At 53.3% G+C, this 19,334-nt stretch overlaps 1 protein-coding gene across 4 annotated transcripts in view; it reads left to right on the top strand.

The window, feature by feature from the left end:
- The window catches only part of IGDCC4 (immunoglobulin superfamily DCC subclass member 4), a 39,652-nt gene extending 23,823 nt beyond the window's left edge, over window positions 1–15,829 (top strand). The window contains exons 7-20 of one of the 4 annotated variants that reach the window (XM_061430101.1): window positions 44–457; window positions 948–1,112; window positions 1,650–1,787; window positions 2,557–2,727; window positions 4,167–4,406; window positions 4,539–4,640; window positions 6,133–6,316; window positions 7,005–7,132; window positions 8,902–9,072; window positions 9,305–9,442; window positions 10,611–10,716; window positions 11,256–11,484; window positions 12,214–12,375; window positions 12,897–15,829. In XM_061430101.1, coding sequence (XP_061286085.1) covers window positions 44–457; window positions 948–1,112; window positions 1,650–1,787; window positions 2,557–2,727; window positions 4,167–4,406; window positions 4,539–4,640; window positions 6,133–6,316; window positions 7,005–7,132; window positions 8,902–9,072; window positions 9,305–9,442; window positions 10,611–10,716; window positions 11,256–11,484; window positions 12,214–12,375; window positions 12,897–13,310 — 2,762 coding nt within the window. In that variant the 3' untranslated portion in view covers window positions 13,311–15,829. The remainder of the gene's footprint in view (window positions 1–43; window positions 458–947; window positions 1,113–1,649; window positions 1,788–2,556; window positions 2,728–4,166; window positions 4,407–4,538; window positions 4,641–6,132; window positions 6,317–7,004; window positions 7,133–8,901; window positions 9,073–9,304; window positions 9,443–10,610; window positions 10,717–11,255; window positions 11,485–12,213; window positions 12,376–12,896) is intronic. The other 3 variants (XM_061430104.1, XM_061430102.1, XM_061430103.1) reach the window with 3 other exon arrangements.
- The last annotated feature ends 3,505 nt before the right edge of the window (window positions 15,830–19,334 follow it).

Genomic DNA, 19,334 nt, shown 5'->3' with positions numbered 1-19,334 from the left:
TAGCGGCGGGAGGCACAGTCAGCGTTCCCCTCCGGTCCCCCAGCCGCTCCAGTCATCTCGCAGGCGCCGGAGGCGCTGTCGCGGACGCGGGCCAGCACCGCGCGCTTCGTGTGCCGCGCGTCCGGCGAGCCGCGGCCGTGGCTGCGCTGGCTGCACGACGGGGCGCCGCTGAGGCCCAACGGGCGCGTCAAGGTGCAGGGCGGCGGCGGCAGCCTGGTCATCACCCAGATCCGCCTGCAGGACGCCGGCTACTACCAGTGCGTGGCCGAGAACGGCGCGGGAACGGCGTGCGCCGCTGCGCCGCTGGCGGTCGTGGTGCGCGAGGGGCTCCCCAGCGCCCCCACGCGGGTCACCGCCACGCCGCTGAGCAGCTCCGCCGTGCTGGTGGCCTGGGAGCGGCCCGAGCTCCACAGCGAGCAGATCATTGGCTTCTCCCTCCACTACCAGAAGGCACGGGGTGCGTCTGCCCGGCGCTAAGACACCCCAGCAAAGACCTACTGCAGGGGGTGCCTACGGGGGTGGGTGGCGGGAAGGGACGCGGCACAGGGTGGATGATTGAAGGGTTGCCTTTGGGGATAGGATGGGATGGGGTGAGAGACCTGTGTGTAGATATGGGTTAGCGCATTTCCCCTTCAGCCACAGTTTAAAAGGGCAGCGAGAGGATGCCGCTCCCAGGGAAAATGCCTTGGCATTCCTGGAGCCAGCTTGTTAATTGCAGCAGGAGTCACTTCAGTTACACGCTAGAAAAGACTTCTAACCAGTGGGAGGAACTAATACAGTGGGACTAGATGTCAGAGGAGTTTATAGTCTCAGATTATCTGGAATGATTTAGCTAGAAAGAGGCTATTCCAGGGACTGGACAACATGAAGGATTCCCTAGACAGCTTTGAGCAGGGAAGCCTCTGGCGGTGGCCCTGTGACAGACACTTTGTCCCTAACCCACTCAGGCGTGGACAATGTGGAATACCAGTTTGCGGTGAACAATGACACCACTGAGCTACAGGTTCGCGACCTGGAACCCAACACAGACTACGAGTTCTACGTGGTGGCCTACTCGCAGCTGGGGGCCAGCCGCACCTCCTCCCCGGCTCTGGTCCACACGCTGGATGATGGTAGGGCCTCTGCACCTGCCATGGGCACCTTGGGCCCCAGGGAATTCCCTGGAGATGGTAGCTTAGTTTCTCTTAACTCCTGTACGCCAAGGTGCTTTTACTTGCCTTGTGCCATCTTTTGTGCCCTGTAAAGGAGTGGGCAAGGGTTCATCTCCCTAATTTGCAGTTGGAGAAACTGAGGCCCAGAAAGTGAGTGACTTGCCCAAGGTCAATAGTGTAGCTGGGACTTGAGCCCAGGTTTCATGACTGCCTGTAATCAGGTGGCTCCTTCTCCGCTGCACCCAGGTACCATCCAGTCAGACAGGAGCCAGTGACAGTCCGCTGGATGTAGAAGATTGTGCTGGGGGAATGTCCTGGGAAGGCTGTCCCATCCTCTCCAGCTTGGGGCTCCCCTGAGAGGCTCCCTTTCCTCCCTCAGATCCTGGTCCTGGGCCTACTTCTGACTTGCTGTGTGACCTGGGCAAGTCTCTGACCGCTCCTGGGCCTCACCTTCCACGTCGGTGGAGCCGAGCTCACGTTGATGTTCTTCTGTCTCAGTCCCCAGTGCAGCGCCCCAGCTCTCCCTGTCCAGCCCCAACCCCTCGGACATCAGGGTGGCGTGGCTGCCCCTGCCTCCCAGCCTGAGCAATGGGCAGGTGGTGAAGTACAAGATAGAGTACGGTTTGGGAAAGGAAGGTGAGTGGGGGCAGGAATCAGTGAGGTGAGGGGTCCATCAGAGCGGCTGGTGGAGTAGGGCAAGGTGAACCTAGAAAAGGGGAAGGTGGGCTGGGGGTTGGGAGGGCAGGAGTGGAAGGGAAGGCTCAACTAGAGGGCTCGCTCGAGACAGAGGTAGGGCTGGGGGCTAGCCCCACCTTCTGTACAGCTGCGGCACGTAGTCCGACAGTCCCTACTTCAGGCTCCTTGTCTGTGAAGTGAGGCAGGTGACCTAGGTAATCCTGGGGTCCCTTCCAGCTCAGAAGGGGTAGGGAGGTGCAGGGTTTGCTTGTGGGATTGAGGGAAATGAGGCATGGGTGGGGTGTTAGGACAGATGTCAAGAATCTCGGGGAGGAGGAATGAAATTGATGAAGACATAGGAGAAGGCGATTGGCTGGGGGCCAGGGGGCCAGGGCGAGAAGGCAGGGAAGGGTGAGGAAGGGGGCGTGGGCGGTCGACAGGGCTCTGGAAGAGGCGGTGCTTGGTGGCTTCACAGTCAGCCCCTCGGGCCCATGCCCTGGTGTGTATGGGCTGGCTCCTGGGGCAGTGGGGAGCGTGTGCCCTGATTCTCCCCACTGTGAGCCCAGGCTCATGGCTGGCATCAGCCAGGGTCAGAGGCCTGGGCATTCACTGAAGCGTGGAGTCCATCCAGGCACTGAGGGGTCACGGCCTGAGGTGGAAGAGTCAGTGTAGGGGGGGTTTAGGAGTTCTTAAGGGGGCCACCCAGAGCCAGTGTCTTCTGTCCCAGCAGATCAGATTTTCTCCACCGAGGTGCCGGGGAATGAGACACAGTTTACACTGAACTCACTTCAGCCCAGCAAGGTGTATCGAGTGCGGATTTCAGCTGGCACAGGGGCTGGCTACGGGGCCCCCTCCCAGTGGATGCAGCACAGGACGCCCAGTGTGCACAACCAGAGCCATGGTACGGGGCCAGAGGGGACAGGTGGGGTGATGTGAGTGACTGTGTGGGCGTTTGGGAGCCCTCGGAACCCAGACCGAACCACTCCCTCCATGAGAGATCTACCATGGCTGCCCCTGCTCAATGGGTGAAGAGACGAAGGGCTGGTGTTTGCAGACACCCCTGGGCTCATGTATCCCTTCCATCTGCTGTGTGACCTTGGACAGACCATTCACAACTCTAAGACTTCACTTACTACTGCCAGGTGTATCATGAAGATTAATTAATGTAAACAAAGGTTTGATAAAATCCCATGGGTGAAGGAGCCTGGTAGGCTGCAGTCCATGGGGTTGCTAAGAGTCGGACATGACTGAGCGATTTCACTTTCACTTTTCACTTTCATGCACTGGAGAAGGAAATGGCAATCCACTCCAATGTTCTTGCCTGGAGAATCCCAGGGACGGGAGCCTCGTAGGCTGCCATCTATGGGGTCACACAAAGTCAGACACGACTGAAGCGACTTAGCAGCAGCAGCAGCAAGTAGTAGCAAACAGGGGCCTTCCCTAGCAGTCCAGTGGTTAAGAAGCCATGCTTCCACAGCAGGAAGCACAGGTTTGATCCCTGGCTGGGGAACTAAGATTCCCATGTGCTGCACAGCACAGCTGGGAAAAAATAAATAAATAATAGCTGCTTCTGTGATTATGACTGTTGTGGGTTTTGTTGAGAGGCCCTATAGTAGAGTGGTTCAGTTCAGTTCAGTCGCTCAGTCGTGTCCGACTCTTTGCAACCCCATGAATCGCAGCACACCAAGCCTCCCATGAAGACAAAGCCTGGCACACATACAATCTGTGTCATCTTGGGCAAGTTACTGGACTTCTCTGAGCCTCAGTTTCCTTATCTGTAAAACAGGGACACTAGTAGGTTTGTTATTTTGTAGGGTTGTGAGAATAAAGTTAAAATACATGCTATGAAGTGCTTAGGACAGCATCAGACACACAGTGAGCCAACCCACTCTCAGGCTCCAAGGAGGTCTCCCCACTCCGGTGGCTCCATCCCTCCTTCCTGGCTTCAGCAACCCCTCTGATCCCCTTGCCTGCTGGTGCCCATGCCTTCATGCCTTCAGAAGATTTACAGAGCCCTCCTCTAAGTCAGGTATTGTCAGCCCTGCCCCAGAAATGCTCTTGGCCAACCTCTTTGCAAACCCCCGGGAAACGTCCCTGCGTTCCCAGCACTCTGGGCTTATGGAATAGTGAGTTCTCCTCTAGACCCAGCCTGGGCCTGACCCTTAGGCTGGTGGCTGAGTGGTGAGATATATGGGGAGAACTCTGGCAAGGGCCTCACTCAACGCTGTCTTCCTGCTTTCTGCTTCCTCATGCTTCTTCCTGCCTCCCTTCCCCGGCCTCCCCTTCTTCCTTCTCTTTGATTCTCTTACTCCTCCTCCCTTCCGGCTCCTCTGCCCCCAGTCCCTTTTGCGCCCACAGAGCTGAAGGTACGGGCAAGGATGGAGTCCCTGGTCGTGTCCTGGCAGCCACCCCCGCACCCCGCCCAGATCTCTGGCTACAAACTGTACTGGCGAGAGGTGGGAGCGGAGGAGGAGGAGACGGATGGTGAGAGCCCTCCAGGGGGCCGTGGGGACCAGGCTTGGGATGTGGGGCCTGTCCGGCTCAAGAAGAAAGTGAAGCAGTATGAACTGACCCAGCTAGGTGAGGAGGGCCGCCCGGGGGGTGGGGGGGATTGACACAGGTCCAGCGGGGGGCTGGGCAAGCTGGGCTGGTGGTTGGAGATGGAATCTCTCAGGTGACACAAGAGTGACCCCCCTCCATGGCCTTCCCCAGTCCCTGGCCGGCTGTACGAGGTGAAGCTCGTGGCGTTCAACAAACACGAGGATGGCTATGCGGCAGTGTGGAAGGGCAAAACGGAGAAGGCCCCCACCCCAGGTGAGGAGGCTGGGGAAGCGGAGCGGGAGGGCTCGGTCAGCAGGGCTGCGCGTTGCCTCCTTTCCCTCTCCTCCGGGCCGGCCCTCGTGGGCAGGCCATCTAGAAGTTTCAGCCACCTGCAAACCTATTCTACTGGCTCATTTAGATCACAGAGAGAAGCTCCCGCTTCTGCCTTATAGGCCCGTGTTTTCATTATCCTTGAGCAGTGCTAATTTGGAAGGTTTGGACATAGAGAAACCCAGTGGTTCATCAGTGACTTCTGGCCCAAGTTTGATCTTTAAACAATTTTTAAGATGACCCACCTTCATCACACTATCTCTGAGATTATTCCTCTGCTCTAGGCAGGGAGGGTATCCCTATGTGGCCCACCAGGAAACTGAGGCTCAGAGTTGGTTCAGGTTACTGTAACAAAACACCATAGACTGAGTAGCTTACACAGCCAACATTTACTTCTCACTGTTTTGGAGGCTGGGAAATCCAAGATCAAGGCTTTAGCTGAGTCAGTGTCTGGTGAAGACCCGATTCCCGATTCATAGACCATAGGCCATCTTCTCGCTGTGTCCTCACAGGGCAGAAAGAGATCTAGAGAGTTCCCTAGGGTCTCTTTTATAAGGGCACTGTTATGGACAAAAAATCTGTGTCCCCCAGAATCCATATGTTGAAACCCTACCCTCCAGTGTGATGTATTAGGAGGTAATTAGGATTAGATTAGTTCATACTGCTTCACTTTCTTCTTGAGCCGGACGGGCCCCACATCCCAAGCCTGGGGGGGTTTGTACCCTTTTAAGAGTCACACAAGAGCTTGCTTCCCTTTTCTGCCCTGAAGATACAATGAAAAGTTGATAGTCTATAACCCAGTAGAGGGCCTTCACCAAAGCTTGATCTCAGACTCTGAAATTGTGAAAAATAAATTTCTGTTGTTTACCACCCAGTCTGTGGTTGTTACAGTGGCCCAAACAGACAGGACTCCACCATATGTTCAAGTTTCAACATAGGAACTTTGCGGGGGGACACAGACATTCATTCCATGACACCTCTATATACTTTACAAATATTAACTAATTTAATCCTCATAACAACCCTATGAAATGTAGGTACTATTATTAGCCTCACTGATGGAATAGAGAATGGAAACACAGAGAGGTTAATTAACTTCTCCATAGTCACACAGCCAGTACATGGCAGAGTTGGAATTTGAACCAGGACAGCCTGGCTCCAGAATCTATGCTCATAATTATCATGACTTGCTGTCTCTCTCTCTTACATACTAGTGTTCCATAGTCTGCTCGCTGTATGCCCTTGGCCAAAATCACTTAAATCCTTGGCGGCCTCAGTTTCCTTATCTGTGAAGTGGAAATAAAGCATTATTCCCAACTCACAGGATCACAAGTGAAGGGTAAAAGAAAGTGCCTTGGGAACTGCAAACCACAGTACATATTACCAGATGAGTATCTTCCCTCCCTTCCCACACTCTATAATTTTCACCCTCCAGACCTGCCCATCCAGAGGGGGCCACCCTTGCCCCCTGCCCACGTCCATGCAGAATCAAACAGCTCTACCTCCATTTGGCTTCGGTGGAAAAAGCCAGACTTCACCACAGTCAAGATTGTCAACTACACTGTGCGCTTCAGCCCGTGGGGGCTCAGGAATGCCTCCCTGGTCACCTATTACACCAGGTGGGAAGAGGGACTGTGAAGGGGCGGAGTGGAAGGGAAGGAGGCAGCAGGTAGCGATGAAGAGAGGGGCCTGAGGGTTCAGGGACATTTCATGACTCATGTGTTAAACTGGGGGCACATTGAGAGTCTGATGACCTGATGGTGACAGATGGGAAAGGAGAGCCCATCCAGTCCTGTCCCCTCACCGGAGGGCTCAACCCTGGGAGACGTCATGCAGGACAGACCTATTTCTTCAGTCTCAGGTGATGGGGAAGAGACAGCCCAGCTGCTGTCCTGAGAGGCCCCCCGTTGGATGGGGAGGCAGAGACCTCTTGGTCTCTGTTGGTTTGGCAGACAAAACAAAGCATAAAAAGCAATAGATACATATTAATACAATTGCAGCTGAAGGAAAAGTTATGCATCTTTTCCTTTAAGTCAAGGAGAAGATGCATCAGATAGGATTCTTTGGGTGGAGAATGATGTGGGTTAACCCAGGAATATTTCTTGAAAGAGGGGGCCTGGCTTGGGGATTGGACTTGGAATCATATATATACATCCATCCATCCACATCTCTCTGCAGGTCTCTGGATGGTGTTAGTGGCCCTGGTGTCAGGGAGCAGGTTCCCTGCCCGAGGCAGGGGTTGCAGCTGGGTTGGGGAGGAGACTTGAAGGGGCCCGAGAGTCCTAGTTGCATTTCTTACCTCGGCAGCTCTGGAGAAGACATCCTCATTGGCGGCCTGAAGCCGTTCACCAAATACGAGTTTGCGGTACAGTCTCATGGTGTGGACATGGACGGGCCTTTTGGCTCCGTGGTAGAGCGCTCCACCCTGCCTGACCGTGAGTGGCCCCTCAGCCCCTTGACCACAAGTCCATCTTTCACTGAACTCCTTGCCCCAGCAGCCCTCTTCTGAAATGCCCCTCAGAGCCCCAAAAGTTCCGGTCACTTGCTTTGCATTTATGCTGGCAGTCCAGTGCTGGTCTTAACCATTTACTCACAGGCATGATCACATGAGATTTAGAGGAGTGGTTTCTTTTAAGAGGCTGTGCGGAGACCTCACTGAGCTGTGAGGAGGGCCAGCTCTGGAGGCAGGCATCCTGGACTCTGCATTTGGGTCCCCAGCCTGCCCCTGACACACAGGGAGACCTAGGCAGACCCCTTCCCCAGCAGGGCTTCTGTGTCCTCATCTGTAAAAAGGGAAGTTGGGACCATGAGCTCTGCAAGTCTGTGACTCTGGAACCCTCTGGAAACGCATCTGGAGACAAGTGGCTCTTTGTCCTCACAGCAGCCTCTTAGGTTCTGCTGACACAGTTCCCCTTTCTACCAGCAGACCTTTGTTCCTGATCTGAGATAAGAAGACGTATGTAGGGTAGGGTGGGGAGGCCATCCACCCTGATGAATGCACTTTTAAAAAAAATGCTTACAAATTGTTTCTCACACACCCATGACCTCAGCTCAAGTGGTGTTGTTAGTGGCTCAGCCATGTCCAACTCTTTGTTCCTCACGGACCGAGGAGCCTGGCCATGGAATTCTCCAGGCAAGAATATTGCAATGAGTTGCCATTCCTTCTCCAAGGGATCTTCCCGATCCAGAGATCGGGCCTGGATCTCCTGTACTGCAGGCAGTTTCTTTACTGCCTGAGCCACCAGGGAAGCCCAAGAGCTCCACTTATCATGGTCTTGCACGTGGAATGGAGGGAGGCTCAGTGTTTTCTCAGGGGAGACCATGACATGGAATCCCTAGCTCAACTGACCTGATTACAGAGAGGGGAATATTTTCTCCTTTCACAGATGGAGAGAGTAGAGCCTGAGAAGTGGGGAGTCACCCAGGGCCATTGAGGGTTCTGACAGCCCATGGTGCTGTGGCTTTTTTAAGCCTTACAGCCCTGGGTCCCCATCTCACCCTCTGTTGGGCCTTGAAAACCTGAGCCCCCAAATTTCTGTTGTTTCCCAACTCACTAGGCACCTTTTGTCCCTCTTTTCTCCCCTCCCTTCCTCATTTACTCCTGCCCCACTCCCGCGCCCCCATCAGCTTCTCTGAAAACAAAACACAAAGCCTTTCAAGGTGGTACTTCACACATGAGGATTCCTGTGACTCTAAGGTCCTGGGCCCAGGCAGGCGTACACGGAGGCTATACAGGACGTCAAACAATTTTACTTGAAGATTTGCGGTGGTGAGGGGAGTTAGGAACTTTAAATAATAAATCATTTTAAACATTACTTAGATATTAAATGTTACCACAGAAGAGATGAGTTTAAATGAAATGTGAGCCTTCCAAAAACTTTTGAGCTCTGCCCCCAGATCCCCTGAGGACCAGACACCATCTTCAGCCCTTGAAAGTATTTGAGTGTGGACATTTGAAGAGCTCTGCTCCAAAGAGTGGAAAAGAGTTTCTAAGAGGGGCAGAATGGTGGCAAAGACCCCTCCCTAACTGTTTTCCAGAAATTCCCCAGTGAGAGACCCGACCTCATTTTGCTTCGTGGTTTGTGGTTTGTTCCAGTAAAGGCGGAAGCAAGGAGGCCATGCCTTCATGCCCTGGCTCCCAGCTGTGCCCATGGCTGGGGCTCTCAGTGACCCTGCCTCTCCCGTCTCCTCCCCTGACACCCAGGGCCCTCAACACCCCCATCTGACCTGCGCCTGAGCCCCCTGACACCTTCCACCGTCCGGCTGCACTGGTGCCCCCCGACGGAGCCCAACGGGGAGATTGTGGAGTATCTGATTCTCTACAGCAACAACCACACCCAGCCCGAGCACCAGTGGACCCTGCTCACCACAGAGGGTGAGTGCCCGCACCCCAGGACCTCTGGGGTTTCCCCCCACCCCTTTCCAGCCTCCCCAGTGGCTGGGTTAGTACTGAGATGGCCACGGAGGTTTGTTCTAGGAGGAGCAGGCAGAAGCTGCTACCTGGGTGGGAGCAGCAGGTCTTCCCAGGGCCACTTCCCAGCCCAGCCCTGCAGGCCACCCCTACCCGGGTCACCAACCCTGCTCTCCCTGGCTCCCCCGCCCCCCAGGAAACATCTTCAGTGCTGAGGTCCACGGCCTCGAGAGCGACACTAGGTACTTCTTCAAGATGGGTGCACGCACAGAGGTGGGGCCTGGGCCCTTCTCTGGCCTGCAGGATGTGATTACTCTCCAGGAGAAGCTCTCAGGTAAGAGGTGGAAAGGGAGGAAGGGGTGGGCTCCATCCTGGGGCAGCCCAAGCTCTCCAAAGGTCCCCAGAGCTGACTTCTAATCTTGAAGTCATGTCCTCCAAGGGCTTGCGTTCAGGCACATGTTGTTGGACAGCTGCCCTCTCTATTTGGTGTGAAAGTGTTAGTTGCTCAGTCACGTCTGACTTTTTGTGACGTCATGGACTGTAGGCTCCTCTGTCCATGGAATCCTCCAGGCAAGAGTACTGGAGTGGCTAGCCATTCCCTTCTCCAGGGGATCTTCTCGACCCAGGGATCAAACCCAGTACTTCTGCATTGCAGGCAGATTCTTTACCATCTGAGCCACCAGGAAAGCCAGGTGTGGAGAGGACACATTTGAAGGGGAAATGGGTGCGGTTCAGTGGTAATTCAGTCGAAAGGTCAGATTTGTGGGAAACTGGCTTGGTTTCTTTGGGAGCTTACTTTCACTGGAGAACTGGCTTGAAGAGGTGATGAGCTTTATACAGTGGAGGTCTTAGGCCATGAGACTGTCTACACCATAATTTGCAGGGCTCAGTGTGAAAGGAAAATGTGGGACCCCTTATTAAAAAATGAAGAAGACAGACTTCCCTGGCAGTCTAGTGGTTAAGATTCGACACTCCCGCTGGAGGGGGCATGGGTTCAATCCCTGGTCAGGGAACTGAGATCCCAAATGCTGCACAGCAGCCACAGAAGAAAAAAATACCCTGTGTGCCACAACTAAGACCTAGCATAGCCAAGGAAATACATTAAAAAGAAAAATGAGCAAGAATTTCAGGGTGGTGACAGCAGAGCATTAAGCCAAGCGCAGAGCCCTTCTAAGCATGGGCCACGTGCCACTGCACGTGTTACACACCTGCGAAACCAGCCCTGTTAGGCAGGCAAGAGGCATGTTTCACTGAAAGGCCGGGTTGATGGGGAGGAGCTCCAGCTTCCGGATGTCCAATGGGGCTGACAGTTGGAGAGAGAGGTAGTGGTGGTCCCTGTGAGTCTGTGGGGCCCTCTGATCCTTGCATCAGAGATTTCACACGTCCAAAGGAAGAGACTCAGGCCAGTGGCCTCCAGAGGAAGCCCCAGGATGTCCTGGTCTATGAACCTCAGGTTTTCTCCTGTCCTTGATCTGTTCTATTCCCTCCCTCTCCCCTGCCAGACTCTTTGGATGTGCACTCAGTCACGGGCATCATCGTGGGCGTCTGCCTGGGCCTCCTCTGCCTCCTGGCCTGCATGTGTGCTGGCCTGCGCCGCAGCCCCCACAGGTAGGTAGAAGGACCAGTCTGACCACAGAGAGGAGCAACTTCCTCTGCAGAGAAGAGAGAGCAGGGAAAGTGGCTGTGACTTGCTCTAGCCCCTCCTGGGGGTTGTCTGGGATGAATGGGTTGGGGTGAGGTCCTCATGAGAATGGGAAGCGGAATGGGTTTAGGGAAGCCCCCAGCGTATCCCCTCAGTAAGGGCTGGCGTAGCATAGTTGCCTCTCTCCTGCTTCCTTGGTGGTGGTTGTTCAGTCACTCAGTCGTGTCTAACTCTTTTCGACCTCATGGACTTCCTTGGTAGCTGCTAGCGTCTTGCAAAGAGGGCCCCCAAATCTCCAGATGCCCAGAGCCCAGGGAGGAAGGACCTCAGTACAGTGTCACAGCTGTTGTGAACAGTCACAGAATTTCTTATCCATTGCACAGACGGTGAAATTAAGTCTCAAAGATGGGTAGGAACCTGCCCAGGGACATAGGCTGGACTAATCCCAATCCCACCCCTGCCCCTCTCTTTGACCACACTGTCTGTTTCCCATCTTCCCTTCCAGAGAAGCCCTCCCTGGGCTGTCCTCCTCGGCCACTGCTGGGAACCCTGCACTGTACTCCAGAGCCCGCCTGGCACCCCCCAGCCCCCCAGCTGTCCATGAACTGGAGTCCCTTGTGCACCCTCGTCCCCAGGACTGGTCCCCACCGCCCACGGACATCGAGGACAGGGCTGAAGTGCACAGCCTTATGGGTGGTGGCGCTTCAGCCGGCCGGGGTCACTCCAAGAGAAAGGTGAGCCTGGAGCCGGGGAGGCCGAGCCCCACACTGCGGTTCATTCCCAAATAGGACACTAGGGGGCGTGAGAGCATGCTGTGTGACCCTGTGAGAGGCCCGCTCCCCCCTCCCCTCCCTGGACCAGCTGCAGAAGAAAAGGCTCTCCCTCCTCTTTGAAAGGTTTGGCAAGGCAGGGAAGCAGATGGGCCTCCGTCTCTGGCAGAATAGGTCAGCCTGGTTCTCAGGAAGGAGGGGAGAGCCCCCGAGGGGCTGTTGGCGGGTGACTCAAGGTGGCCAGAACACGCCTCATCCTGGGAGCTGGGGAGAGCTCTAAGACCCAGTTCTCCCCAGCATGGGGGAAGGAGGCTGGTCAGGTAGGCTGTGGCCAGGTAGGACCAGGATCCAGATGAGGTGCATCCACACAGGCCGGGTCCTGTCCATCCTGGCAGTGGCGGCTCATCCTGCATTCTCTGATCAGCCAGCGCGAACCCCTGAGTGCTTTCTCACCCTCTCCCTGCCTCTGTGTGGTGAAGGAGACCTTGCCTGGCTCAGAAACTCCTGGGCTGTTCTGCAGGAGCATCGTTCTATCCTCAAATTCACCCTCAGACTCTCAGCTCATTCTGTGCCTGTCCCCACTGCCTTGGGAAGGGAAGTAGAAAGGGAGCCAAGAGTCTGTGGAGGGGGCTCCAGCCGTTTCCTGCGTATATCCCCATCAAGCCTTCAGCTCCTGCTTCTTTCTCTGTGCAGATCTCCTGGGCTCAGCCCGGTGGGCCCAGCTGGGCAGGTTCCTGGGCAGGCTGTGAGCTGCCCCAGGCAGGCCCCATGCCCTCTCTGACCCGGGCCCTGCTGCCCCCTGCTGGAACTGGGCAGACACTGCTGCTGCAGGCTCTGGTGTACGAGGCCATAAAGGTCAGTGTCCTGGAAAGAAAGAGGGAGGGAAGGAGAGAAGCGTCCCATGCTTGGTAAGAGCAAGTAATGAATCTTCTGGAGACCCCTGGTGGTAACGTCCCTGGGGGTAAAAGTCGAGCCTGGAGACCCCTGGAGCCTCTAAAGGTGAGTGGGTGGAGGGCAGGCCAGTGTTTGGGAAGACAGTCCCTCCTCGAGCTAGGCATAAGTGGGCCACTGCAGAATTCCCATGAATCTGAGCGTGCACCAATCTGACTGCATTCAGCCCTTCTTCGTGTTCCCAGAGCCCTGCCCATATCTGGTATTTCTGAAATTCTGTGACAAGGGCAAATCGTAGTGTTTCCCTGCCTTCCCATGGATCTGATCATCATCTGGAGGACAGTCACTGTTCTTCCCTTACCAACTCCCGCATGATATATAAAGGGCTCTAGGCTGGAGGTCAGCCTCTCTCCACCCCGAGAAGGACAGTCATTCTTCTGATGGTCACGCTCAGTGATGGTTTTTGTGTTCTCTGCTCTGACCAGGGCAACGGGAGGAAGAAGCCTCCCCCAGCCTGCAGGAACCAGGTGGAGGCCGAAGTCATCGTCCACTCGGACTTTAGTGCATCCATTGGGACCCCTGACCTCCACCTCCAAGACCTGGAACCTGAAGATTCCCTGCCTTCAGAGGCTCCTGACCTCACCTCGAGTGTTGTGGATCTTGGTCAAGGGGAAGACTGGCTGGACCAGGAGCCAGGCGGGTGTGAGCAAGCAGCCCCTGGGCCAGACAGACTCACTTGCCTGCCAGAGGCAGCCAGCGATACTTGCCCCTACTCGGACCTCCAGTCCAATGAGGCTCTGGAGGAGGCCCCTGGGAACAACGGCCAGCCAAAGGCCCCCTGCCCTCCAGCAGCCAGCCCAAGCCTGCCCAAAGCCCCAGTCCCGTCCTCCTCTACTTAGCTCCCCTAGAGGGCACCGTTTGGGACAGGCTGGTTTGGATCACGTGACATGATGCGTGTGGCTACACGTGTACGCGTCTCTGCCTGCAAGTCGTCAAGCCACTTGGAGCCTCCTGGGGTGCTTTGCCTCGGGGAGAGGAAGGATTGGATTATTCGCTCCCCCTATACTCTGTGACACATGTGGTTTGTGAGACATGTGACGCACAGTTACATGTGATATGCACATGTGTGAAGCACATGTGTGTGTGCTGGTTGGTGAGCTGGGAAGCTCTGGGCCAGGCAGTGGTCACTGTGGCCTAATTGATCCTCCAGGTCAGGACACTGCCCCAGAGTGGTCTGTCCCCAGCCCTGCGGGCCCCTACTCTGTCACCCAGCCTTTTATTACACACTCTGAGAGTGTCTCCAATGCCTTGTCTGACAAAGACAGCCCCGGCCCACTTTCCGGTTGGGCTGGGCTGAGTGCAAGTAGGCTCTGAATGCCTGACACTTTAGTCGCGTCACCTCCCATCTGCCGTGTGTCCTGTGTCCAAACTGAGAGGGTGACTCCAGCTCCCCTCAGAGCGAGTCTGCACCTAATTTTGTAATTGGGGAAGTGCCTGGTTTTGAAAATCTGCTTTCTCTTGCTCTCCCTTTTCTCCTCCCCCTCGCTCCTCTAGGGTCTTGTTTCCCTGTGCCCCTGTTCTCCCAAGCTTAGGGCCCTTCCCTTCCGTCCCAGGACTCTCCTCTCTGTGGCTTCTGTCTGTCTCTGCTGTCTCTCTCTCGCCTCTCCCACACTGTGTCACGTGGCTCTCCTGCCTGGGTTCAGTCTCAGCACCCTTCCCTCACAACGCGACTACCTCATGTCTGTCTGGGGCCGTGATGGGACTCCTGTGTCCGCCGTCCACTTCAGCCATCATCCTCCTGCCCCTGCTTCTCTGTGCCTCTGTAGACCCCATCCCCAGGCAGACTGCACACCCCCAGTGTGGGTTGGGAGAAGACCTTTCAGCTTCCCTTGCTTCTTTCTCCCTGGGATTGAGACTGGAGGGTTCTCCTTAGAGAGGATGAATGCAAGTCATCCTTGGGGGTTTTGAGACACGGAAGGGGGAACACGACCCAGAGGCTTGGGATACAATTATTCCCTCCCTTCCATGCGGTAAGTCTGGTTTGCTGGACAGAGGCATTTGAGGCACCTTGCTTCCCAGCTGGAGCTTGAAAGGGAGAAGGGGGTGGGAATTAGGGGCTGGGCAGCCCCTTCGCCTCCCACTCTCTGCACCTTGTCCAGGAACTGACAGGATGGGGCTGGGAGGAATCATCCTCTAGGGTGCTGGAAGTAGGGTCTTCACACAGGACAAGGGTGATGGGCTCATCTCATTTTGCTCTTTCTTTAAATTCAATCCTGAAGTCATTTTCTGTTGACGCCCCCCCACACAGGGACAAGCCTGACTTGTTTCATTTATTTGATTTTGCACCTCAGCCTCTCATAGGAGCATTTAGTACTTGGTCTCTTCTCCCTGAATTCATCTTTTTTCACTGAGCAGCAAGCACATCAAGGGTTAACTCTGGCTTCTGAGCCAAATTAGAAATAACCAGTCTATCTTTCCTTTTTTTTTAATGGTGAAATGTCTCTCAGTGGAGTTGCAGCTTCCTCAGACCCTTTCAGCATCTGTGTTTATTACACTCGGGTGTCACTCAGGTTTGACATCCACACCTACATTTCCTCCTCCTCCCCCTTCAGGCAGCCTATGATAACACTAAAGATTATTAATGCTGGTTTTGTATCTCGTTAAGGACAGAACTGTCATTTGTACTATTTCTGTAGCATTCGGCATTGCTGTGGCTAACACTACTGTACATGTTTCATCACTGCTCTGAAGGTCAAAAGCCTCATTTTATTTGGCTGGTTTGATTTTTTCTTTTTTTTTTTCCTAAAGGGGGAGAAAAAAAAAAAAAAAAAACCTGTCCTGAATTAAATAGCTGTTTTAACAGTAGGCTCTTAGCATTACACCACATAGTCATTTTTCATGTTCTTGTTTAACAGGCACTGAGGTTCTGGTTTAAATTAAATAGCTGCAAATGAGACAATTTATAACCCATTAGGTTGGGTGGAAAATTGTTTCTCAAAAGCAAATAAGTAATAAATCTGGTATCTGCCTATAACTCACAGTTGATAAGAACATGGCCATTACTCACTAGCATTATATATGATTTGGGCTCTGGGTAATTTGGAAGTGTTAGGTTTGTGTCTTTGTAGCAGTATTTTTATTAGAAAAGAGTCCATTGGCCTTTTACAGGGTATTAATCCTTTTGTCACCTACCATGGATGCCTTATGGTTTTTGAGTCTCATTTAAAAACCTTTTATTGATGCATGACAAGTATAATCGGTACCTGCTCATTTATTTGTCTGTAGTTTTGCTGTATTATTTAATTATTTTCCAGCATTTTTTTCTCCTTACAATTATGATATTCTTTAGTGTTAAGCCAATGCATTGATCATATATCTGTCCCTGTAATGAATTAATAAACTATTTTCCAAAAATGTTCTTGTTTTTGGAACCAAGTGACTAGAATTTCCTCAGCCTTTCTGCCCTAGAGAATGTATTTCTTACCAGGATAGGAAATGTTGAGTTTTGAGCAGAAGAGCAGGTAGTTATAAGAAAGAACTGGACGTTCTCTAAGGAAGAGGGAACCTTTGTAGACTGTTGATGGGAATTTAAATTGGTGCAGTCACTGTGGCAAACAGTATGGAAGTTTCTCAAAAAACTAAAACTGGAACCACCATATGACCCAGCATTTCCACTCCTGGGTATGTAACAAAACAAAAACATTAATTTGAGAAGATATGTGCATGTCAATGTTCACAGCAGCATTATTTACAATTGCCAAGATATGGAAGCATCCTAAATGTTCATCAACAGATGAGTGGAGAAAGACAGTGTGGTTAAGCAATGGAATACTGCTGCTGCTGCTGCTAAGTCGCTCAGTCGTGTCCGACTCTTAGCGACCCCGTGGACTGCAGCCCACCAGGCTCCCCGTCCCTGGGATTCTCCAGGCAAGAACACTGGAGTGGGTGCCATCGCCTTCTCCAACGCATGAAAGTGAAAAGTGAAAGTGAAGTCGCTCAGTCGGGTCCGACTCTTAGCGACCCCATGGACTGCAGCCCACCAGGCTCCTCCGTCCATGGGATTTTCCAGGCAAGAGTACTGCAGTGGGTGCCATCGCCTTCTCCGATGGAATACTACTCAGCCATAAAAGAGAATGAAGTTTTGCCACTTGCAACAACATGGATGGACTTGGAGGGTATCAAAGTGAAATAAGTTAAAGACAAATACTCTATTACTTATATGTGGAATCTAAAAAATACAACAAACTAGTGAATATAACAAAAAAGAAACAGACTCAGAGAGATAGAAAACAGACTAGTGGTTACCGTGGGGAGAGGGGAAGGAGCAAGATAGGGGTAGGTCCATACTATTATAAAATAAGCTCCACGGATATGTTGTGAAACACAGGGAACAGAGCCAGAATTTTATAACTATAAATGGAGTATAACCTTTAAAATTATGAATCACTGTATTGTACACTTGTAACATATAATATTGTACATCAACTATATTTCAATAAAGTAAAAAAATAGGTTACTCAGACTCCTAGGATAGGAACTCCTCCCCACACCTCAAAAAACGAACTGAACCATGTCCCTCCCCCAACAGGCACTTAGAAAAAACACCTGAACTTAGGAAAGATGCTTTCTTTGATGGCATTCTTTTAGGCTCTTCAAGGATCTCTTTTCATCTGGACACACTTTTTTTTTAACTTTGTTGAACCCAAGGGAGGAGTGAACCACCAAACTCCAGAGATTGGGTTCGACAAATCTTCTTTGTATAAATCTGGCTTCTAAAATTGCCCATGACGCCCGTTCACACATATGGGTGCAGTGCCTATGAGCTCAGAGACCCATACATGCACTCTCACCTTCACAGTCATGCTGGTGTCCATTAACTCAAACCTAGGCACAATAGTCATACACCAGACTCCACGCTTACACCCCACACACATCTCAGGATTACAGTTGGCAACTGCTCTGCTAGGATCTTTATAGTGCCTGGACCATGGGTGTTTTTCTACTGCTGGGAACCAAGAACCAGAGGCCTTCCTGCCCAGGACCACCCCCAAAGTGGCTGGTGAGCCAGCCCTGAGTTAATTGACACATTGTAGGGGGAGATACTGCACATTTTGCATGCAGGAGAATAGCCATTATTTGCATATCATTCTCAGACCAAGTGTTGTGATAAAGAAGAATTAAACACTTGTCAAAATGAATTTAAAATGACAGCAACTCAGGACACCAATTTGACCTCTCCTGAGTGTAGGACAAGCCAAGAAGGGGTTGTTGAGAATTCAAACCCTGCAGGAGAGATTTCCAGGCCTTTCCGCCCAGGGAAGGCCCCCACCTCTCCCTTTCCTATGGCCAATAGAGGCTCATCCTTCCTGCCCTTCCTTGTAAGGAAATTGGCTTGGGACTTCGGTGTGTTCCCTGACCCTGAATTTCTCCATTGGCTCCTACTGCTTGCTCATATGTCTCAAGTCCTGTTCATCTTCCAATTGCTACTACAGAGTCCCTGGGCTGCACGAACCCAGGGACTAGTAAACTTACCTGATTTCTGGAGGCCCTTTACCTATCTGCGTCAGAGTTAGTTTTATATATGTTAACACTCCTGCTCTGCAATTCACAGTTGGTATCAAAAGAGAGATGTAATTACTCCTCTGCCTGACCAATTCAATGCCAATAGCTAAGTAAGGCAGAGACTACTCTCTTTAAACCTCTTGCTCCTCGAACTTGGAAGATGCTCAGTAATTTTGATGGACTAGCACATCATGCTGAACTCAACAGAAGATCATTTAATAGCGAGTGGCCAAGACTGATGATCTCTGCAGGCCAGTGTGGGGCTGTATCTCCTAAGAGGCATGCCTATCTACCATAACAATCCTTACCTGAGACTGATGTCTCCTTTTACGTTCTCTGACATGAAACACTGAGTCTTTGTGGCATAGAAGTGTTATTGAGAATTTTAACTTTCAGGGTGCTATTCCAGTTACAGGTCATTTGTCATGACCTGTATCCTTTCCGTTTCCTTGAGAGTGAGCAGGGGAGACGGGATATCTTTATCTTTCAGTTGAACTCTGAGAGTGCCCGCCTGGGTCTGCTGAACTACACCGCAGGGAGAAGTGGGGTCAGAATCCGGCCTACTTTAGCGTTCTCATTGTCCTGTTAGGTCGTCTCTCTCAGGGCCCTGGACCAAGCCGCCTTCCCACTCTTTATCCCTCCTGTCCACCCAAGCGCCAGAACTCTTCGGTCTAAAGAGGCCAACCTTGCAGCTAAACGTCCTAACCTTTGGGTGGAAGAACCAGAAACCCATGGAAAACCGAATCTTTGACAACTTTGTGCAGCTTTCAGGGAATTATCTCGACAATACAGACTTGGACACGGTGCAGAAGGGCGCAGCAGAAAGAGTGGGTAGGAGAGAATCCGGCAGCTTTGCGTGTTTCTCCGCAACCCGGTCCTACTCAGCAGTCCACTGGGTTTCCACTCCCCTAGCCCCCCAAGTTCGGAGCTGGCCCGCGGGGAGGGGTCCGGGGCTTCAGCTCTGGATGGCGCCCGCCGCTCCGGCCCCAGTTCAAAGCGCAGGGGGCGCGTCCGCCGCGCAGCCGGGAATGTCCGGCCGCTTAAAGCGCTCGCCGGCTCTTTTGTTCCCCAGACCCGGCCTCCGGGGAGAAGGGGCTGGGGGAGGGGACCGGGAGGGGAAGGAAGAGGGGCGGCGGGAGGAGGGCGGGGCGGGTGGTGAGAGTGCGGAGCGCGCACCCCGGGCGAGGCTGACAGATCGCCCGGGTGGGTGCAAGATGGCGCAAGCGGCCGCGCTCGCCCTGCGCCCCCGGCGCTCCTAGGCAGGCATGTGGCCCCAGCCCCCAGCCGCCCGGGCTCGGCCCCGGCCGGAGCCCCGGCCCCGGCCCCGGCGCCGACCCCGCGGGACACTGTGAGCCGCGAGA

Source organism: Bos javanicus, chromosome 10, assembly GCF_032452875.1.
Source record: "Bos javanicus breed banteng chromosome 10, ARS-OSU_banteng_1.0, whole genome shotgun sequence".
Lineage (NCBI taxonomy): Eukaryota > Metazoa > Chordata > Mammalia > Artiodactyla > Bovidae > Bos > Bos javanicus.
Note: the sequence above shows the minus strand (reverse complement) of the source record. Positions and strands in the feature narration are given on the sequence as shown.